The sequence below is a fragment of the Trichechus manatus genome, unplaced genomic scaffold (assembly GCF_000243295.1).
Source record: "Trichechus manatus latirostris isolate Lorelei unplaced genomic scaffold, TriManLat1.0 scaffold00015, whole genome shotgun sequence".
Lineage (NCBI taxonomy): Eukaryota > Metazoa > Chordata > Mammalia > Sirenia > Trichechidae > Trichechus > Trichechus manatus.
The window spans coordinates 21,283,777-21,291,430 of record NW_004443951.1 but is presented as its reverse complement, the minus strand read 5'-3'; the positions used below and the strand labels follow the sequence as shown (position 1 = coordinate 21,291,430).

Here is a 7,654-nt window from a genome sequence, read left to right as displayed (position 1 = left end):
TAAGGATATTGTTGATGTGTTGTGAGATTGTTAACCATTGTCATAGGGCAACATTTGTAGTAACTGTTAAATGTGAAACTATTTTGTTCTGTAAGCCTTCATCTTAAGTGAGAATAACAGCACAATTCGAAGAGCATAGTCAATGTCTCTGAACTGTGCATGTAGAAATTTTTGAAATGGTGTGTCTGTGGCTATGTGTATTTTCGCCAAAGAAAAAAGAGGTTGAGAAGTTAGAGGGTTGATATGTTGTAGGGTTGTTAACCAATGTCATAAAACAACATGTGTACTTCTGTTTCATGAGAAAGTATTTGTTCTGTAACCCTTCACCTGAAGTACAATAAAAAAAAAAGAAAAAAGAAAAAAAATTGTGCTGAAATTGCTACTGTTTTAAGCATACCTTTATTTCATATAAATATATACATAGGACCAGTGTGTATTTTTAAAGAAAATTTTTGTCTTGCAAACACATTTATAGAAATATGTTTTTATCAGTAATTATTTATGCTTTAGCGTTTTCTAAGATTGGAACTTAACCTTTTTAAACCATTTTTTTGAAAGTATTTTAAATAAAATTTATTTTTATTCAAACATTAGTCTTATAAATAGGCAATGTCATTGAAGGATGCTGATGGATTTCTTTTCTTTTAGAACGACTTTTTTTTGCTTTCACAAATTTGGGAAATGTTGAGTTTCATATATTCACTGTAAGCATCATCATGAGAAATTAATTTTATGTGCTGTAGTCCCTCCTGTTCTGCAGAGTATTTAAATATTTATACGGGAAGGAAAAGATTAAACATACCATTGTAATTTTTGTAGATACACGCCTGTGGGACGTTCATTTTTCTCAGCTCCAGAAGGATATGACCACCCTCTGGGAGGGGGCAGGGAAGTATGGTTTGGATTTCATCAATCTGTTCGGCCTGCCATGTGGAAAATGATGCTTAATATTGATGGTAAGGGAACTAAAGCCATAATATTCTGTACTGGTTACTTGATTTGTATATGGTGTATGTTTATGTGTGGGTGTAGGTATGTGTTTAGATAATACGTTATATATATAACTTTATGTACTGGTATCTTGAGTTAATATTTGAACATTAAGACAAAAGGAGAAACTTTTACATTTTTATTACATTTATTTTAGAAAGCCTTTGTAAAAAACTTGCCCTGGAGTGCCACTAAACAGGAAGTAAGCACATGAAAACAAATATATAAGCCCTGACATGATCATCTGAGCAATCTTCTATTTTAACTCACTTTTGTTCTTTTAACTCTAAGTTGTTTCATTATGAAATACGTATTTTAAAAGAAAAAAAGTCTGTTGGTCATGGTGATCCCAGGCCTTATGCCTGCTACTGGTACTTAATGTGGTGCTAGTTGCATTCTTGTTTTTAGGTGTTTTCTTACCAACATTTTCCAGCATGTATTAAAGTAAAGAGAATAGTATGATGAATTGCCACGTATGTAGCCATAATCCGGATTGTTAAAATTTTTCTACCATTGCTTAATCTATCCATGTTCCTTCCTTTATTGCAGTATTTTTAAATCAAATCCCAAACAGCATGTTATTTTGTCTCTACATGTCTCCGTATGCATCTTTCAAAATATGTATGTTTTCTTACACAGCCACAGTGTCATCACATGTAAGACAATTAAAAATAATTATTTATAGCCTCTAATACCCTGTCCATTATCAGATTTCCCTGGTTGTCTCAAATATTTTTTTTTTTTTGAACAGCTATTTGGTTCTAATTAGGATCCAAACAAGATCCATACATCACATTTAATTATTCCGCCTTTTTTAATGTAGCAGTCCCATTTCTCTTTTTTTTTTTTTTTTTCCTCTTTTTTATGCAGTTGACTTGTTGCAGAAATCTGGTTAGTTGTCCTATAGAATATCCTCAGATCTGGATTTTTCTTTTTGTTTTCTTGTGGTGTCATTACCTAGTTCCTCTATCTCATGTATTTCCTGAGAATGGAAGTTAGTCATAGAATCTTGATTTAATAATTGTTTGAAAAAACATCGTAAGTGCTTCAGATTATATCATGTAAGTGGCACACAGGCTAGCTGTTCTAATTTTAGTGATGCTAAGATTTATCAGAATGTTCAGGGATGGCACCTTGAACTCTGTTGTAAATTTTTCATTCAACCTTTCAATTACTAATGTTGCATCCATTGATGATTGTTACCTGAATCATTTATTTCAGTAGGGTTTACAAGCTGATAGTTTTGTTTTGTTTTGTTTTTTTAATTCTGTTATTGCTTTTGCATTAGATAGAATTCTTATGTGGAAAAGAACTTACCCCATCAGCTAGGGCTATTTGGTTCCCCTTAAATATACAATTTGTCTAGGAATGGCAGAATAAATGCTTAATTCTTTTCATTTAATTAACCAATTTTCAGAGTAAAGAATTTGTACCCTAGTTACTTCCCAATGAGTTGAATGGGTTTGGGATTTTTTGTAAGCATTTTTTTTTTTAAGTATCATTATGTATTTAGGGGTTTTTATATTTTAATATGTTTCAATCAGTTGCATTTGTTATTCTTTTTATGCTTAGGTTGTCCTGTGTTTGACCAGTGGGAGCCACCTCTTGTTAGCTTTTATATCCTTTTAATACGTCATTAGTCCCTGATAGATTTCTTGCTTTCTGGCACAGCAGAAGATGCCAGTCTCATATTTCCTGTCCCATACCTGGAATCAACCATTCCTCCAAGGATTCCTGGATCTTTCCAGATCAGTACATAGTTTCCTCGTTTTTTTTTAGCTGCATCTACCACTGCGGGGCTATATCATTGAGGAAATATATTTAACCAGCCCCCTTTAGATGAATACTACGGTTGTTTATAATAATTTGCCATTTCAGAACACAACTTCATGTATAGATATATTTGTAAGATAAACTACTGGTGGTGATGAATTAAGGGCAAATGTGTTTGTAATTCTGATAGTTGTTGCCAAATTGCTGTCTGTAGGGGCTGTAAATATTTTGCATCAATGAATAAGGGTACCTGTTTCCTTATAACTTTGCCTGTAGAGTTGTCAAACTCAGATTTTTGTCAGTGTGATTTGCAAGAAATAGTTACTTTATGTACTTTTATTTTGCATTTGAACATATTTTCTCATGTGTAAGGACCACCCGTGATTTTGTTTTGTTTTTTATGAACTGCTTATGTCCTTCGCCCATTTTTCTGTTGAATATCGGATCTTCCCATTTACAGAAAGCTCTTTCTGAATTAAGGAGATTAGTCCTTTGTCTGTAACATGGGTTGTAGATATTATCCCTAAATCATTTGTCTTTTGACCTTTGGTATGGTGTTTTGCTTTTTTCAATGTAGAAGTTGCCAGGCTGTTGGTTTTATGTATGTGTGTGTGTACGTGATATATATAGATATAGATATATTAGTCTACTCTTATTTTCTTTTTCCAGGGTTTTCTAGGCCATTCTTATTTATTTTACCATGTAAGCTTTAGAAACACCTTGTCTAGAGATCTGTGGGTGGAGAAGAAAAATATCCCAGTTGCCATTAAGTCATTCCAACTCGTGTGTCAGAGTAGAATTGTGGTCCATAGGGTTTTCAATGGCTGATTTTTTTTAAAGTAGATTGCCTTTCTTCTGAGGAACCTTGAGTGGACTTGAACCTCTAACCTTTCAGTTAGCAATCAAGTTCATTAACCATTTGCACTACCCAGGGACTCCAGGTGGAAGATGAAGGTTGGTATTTGTATTGATATCTCGTTGAATTTATGATTTAAGTTGGAGTAAATTGGCATATTTATGCTGTTGTGTTTTCCTGTGCAAGAACACACTGCCTTTCCACTTATTCAATTTTTTGTTCCTTCAGAAGTGTTTTGAAGTTTTCCTCATATGGATTTTGCATGTTTCTTCTTGTTATTCCTGGATATTTTAATCCTTTTTGTTGCTATTACATGGGTTTATAGATTCTAACTGGTTATTGTTTATTTACATGAAGACATTTGATTTCTGTGTACTGTTTATCCCCCTGCCTTACTCAATTATGCTATTTATAGTAGTTTCAAGTGATTTTCTTGGGGTTTCTTAGTCATAATCATATCATCTGCAGATTGTCATAGGTTTACCTCTTTTGTATTTTTGTACCTCTCTTTTTTTTTCTTGGGGTCCCTGGGTGGCACAAACAGTTAAGCGCTCGACTGCTAGCTGAAAGGTTGGCAGTTTGAACCCACCCAGAGACACCTCAGAAGACAGGCCTGGCGATCTGCTTCTAGAAGGTCACAGCCCTGAAAGCAGAGTGGAGGGGGGAATAAAAATGAATGGAGCAGTTCTTCTCTGCACACAGCAGTTTTTTTTTATCAGATTAGGTTGACTAATCAGACAAGATAGTGTTAAGTAGTAATGATTAATGGATATCCTCTTTTTATCCCTTGCTTTAGAAGGAACGTTTCCAGCATTTCTGCATATATGTATGTATATATTATGTTAAGAAACATCTACTGATTCTTATTTTTATCAAGTATTTTTAATCAAGAATGGGTGTTGAATTTTGTCAGATGCCTTTTTAGTATCTGTGGAGCTGTTGATGTGGTATTTCTCTTCTTTTTAACAAACCCTGAACCAAACTTGCGTTTCTGGATTCTTTTAATGGGAAGCTAGACTCTGTTTGCTAATAACTTAAACTTTTAAAATCAAAATACAAAAGTAAGATTGATCTGCAGTCTTCTTTTTTTGTTCAGTCTTCTTCAATTTTTGGTATTAATAATACATTTCATAAAGATTTGGAAGCGTTTCATTTTCTACACTGTACAGCAATTTTTAAATAGTATTGGAATTATCCGCTCTTTTAAGATTTGGTAGAATTCCCCTGTGAAACCTTGTGGGCCAGGTGTTTTGTTTTGTTTTGGTGGGTAGCACTTTTAAAACTACCATTTCTTCCATGAGAATGAGTCTGTTTAGGTTCTTCTGAGTTCAGTTTTGGTAGATGTCTTAGTTATCTAGTGCTGCCAAACAGAAATACCACAAGTGGGTGGCTTTAACACAGTCTGGGAAGCTAGAAGTCCAAATTCAGGGGTCCAACTCCAGGGGAAGTCTTTCTCTCTCTATTGGCTTTGGGGGAAGGTCCTTGTCATCAATCATCCCCTGGTCTAGAAGCTTCTTAGCCCAGGGACTCTGGGTCCAAAGGGGACACTCCGCTTCTGGCTCTTCTTGCTTGATGGTAATGAGGACCCTCTCCTCTCTGCTCAATTCTCTTTTATATCTTGAAAGAGATTGACTCAAAATACAACCTAATCCTGTAGATTGAGTCCTGCCTCATTAACATAACTGCTGCTAATCCTGCCTCATTAACATCATAGAGGTTAGGATTTATAACACATAAGATAATCATTATCAGTTCCCAAAATGGTGGACAACCACACAATACCGGGAATCATGGCCTAGCCAAGTTGACACACATTTTGGGGGGACACAATTCAATCCATAACATTAGGTTATCTTTTTCTAGAAAATTACTCATTTTGTCTATGTTTTAAAATTTATTTTTATGGCATTTAAAAGTAGTTTCTTTATTGAAATTTTAGCTAATTTGTGTTTTCTTTCCATTGTTTGTTTTGTGTATTTATGCTTTTTCCTTTTTACTCTTCCTTAGGTTAGCAAGTAGTTTAATCAACTGATTTTTTACCAGCAAAAAAGATTTTTGATTCTTTTTTTTTTTTTTTAGCTTTTCTGGCTTTCTGTTTTCTAACTCCTTAATTTCTGCTTTGATCTTTATAATTTTTTTCCTCTGTTTTTCTTCAGCTAATTTAGTTGTTTCCTGACTTTTTCACCTAGATTAGTAACTCATTTACTTCCTTTTTTTTTTTTTTATACTACAACCAAACCCATTGCCGTCAAGTTGATTCTGACTCATAGCAACCCTGTAGTGGCTGGTGGATTCGAACTGCTAACCTTTTTGGTTAGCCGCCATAGCTCTTAACCATTGCACCACCAGGGCTCCTTTTTATTAATAGAAGTGCTTAAAACAGGAGATTTTCATCTGATCACTGTTTTACTATTTTTCAAAGCTTCTGATAATACAGTATTTTTATTATATTACTTTCTAGAAAGTCCACAGATTTCATTTGTATTTTCCCTATGATCCCAATGTTGTTTGGGAGACTTTAAAATTTTCAGATTGAATGCCTCTTAGTTTTTTGATTTTGTTTTGATTTCTAGTTTATGTTGTTATTTAGAGAATGTGGTTTTTATCATTTCTACTCTTAGAATTTGTTAAGTTTTTTTTTACATTCTGATATTTGGTCAGTTTTTGTGAAAGTTTAATGGTTACTTGAAAATAAAATATATTCAGTTATTTGGGTAGAGTTCAATGAGTATCCATCATAAACACCATTTTGATTAGGTTGTTTAGGTCATTTATTTCTTTATTTACTTTTTGTGTTCTTGATCTCTCAGACTGGCAGAAATAAATTAAAATTTTCTGTTATTAGTGAGTTTCTGCCTATTTCTCCTTGTATCTCCTATGATTTCTGCATTCTGAAAGTTGCCGCTGTATTATTGAGAGCATACAGGCATTTATACCTGTTTTCTTCATTGTGGATTGTACCCTTTACAATGATCAAGTGACTTTCTTTGCCTCTTTTTATACTTTTGGCCAAAATTCTATGTTGTCTAAAAAAGGATTATAATCCATGTTTTTGCAAACCTTTTCCTATCTTAAGTTTTCATTTCTTTTTTTTTCTTTTCTTTTTTTAACACTTTTTGACTCCCATGGTATGTCTTGGTAACTCAGCATAGAGTGGTTTTGCTTTCTGAATCAGTCTAAAGTTTTTTGTTCTTTTTTTCTTATGGGGATGGATGGATATAGGACATGTTTGATGTTAGTTGTGTGCAATTATTTTATGTCATGTTTTAATAGCATTTTAAAATTGAGATGAAAGTCACATATCAATTAAGCGTTTTAAAGTATACAGTTCAGTGGTGTTTACTGTATTCACAATGTTGTACAACCACTAAATCTCTCTAGTTTCAAAACTTTTCCATTACCCCATAAAAACCACCTTTTATCTATTACATATTTCTCCTTACCTCTCTAACCCCCATCTCACAAAAACCTCTAATCTGCTTTGTCTCTATGGATTTGCCTATTCTAATTTCATTTAAAAGGAGTTATATAATATGTGACCTTTTGTGTCTGACTTCTTCCACTAAACATAGCTTTCTAGGTTCATTCAGGGAATCAGTACTTCATTTCTTTTTATGACTAAATAATATTCCATTTTATGTAGATTTTGTACAGTGTTCTAATCCATTCATCTCTTTTTTTTTAAATTGTACTTTAAGTGAAGGTTTACAGAACAAATAGTTTCTCATTGAACAGTCAGTACACATATTGTTTTATGACATTGGTTAACAACACCATGACATGTCAACCCCTCTCCCTTCTCGACCTTTTTGGTTTTTTTTGCAGAAAATATGTATAGCCAAAGATACACCATTTCAAAAATTTCTACATGCACAATTCAGTGACCTCGGTTATGTTCTTCCAGTTGTGCTGCTGTTCTCACTTTAGGTGGTTTACAGAACAAAATAGTTTCTCATTAAACAGTTAGTACACATGTTGCCCTATGACAGCGTTTAACAACCCCACTACATGTCAACACTGTCCTTACTCAACCTT

At 33.5% G+C, this 7,654-nt stretch overlaps 1 protein-coding gene across 4 annotated transcripts in view; it reads left to right on the top strand.

Annotated features, from left to right (window-relative positions):
• LOC101344199 (protein argonaute-3) overlaps positions 1 to 7,654 on the top strand; it is a 194,706-nt gene that overhangs the window by 93,730 nt on the left and 93,322 nt on the right. For all 4 annotated transcript variants that reach the window (XM_004371946.2, XM_023727236.1, XM_023727237.1 and 1 more), the window contains one exon: positions 820 to 956. In XM_004371946.2, the coding sequence (XP_004372003.1) occupies positions 820 to 956 (137 nt within the window). The remainder of the gene's footprint in view (positions 1 to 819; positions 957 to 7,654) is intronic.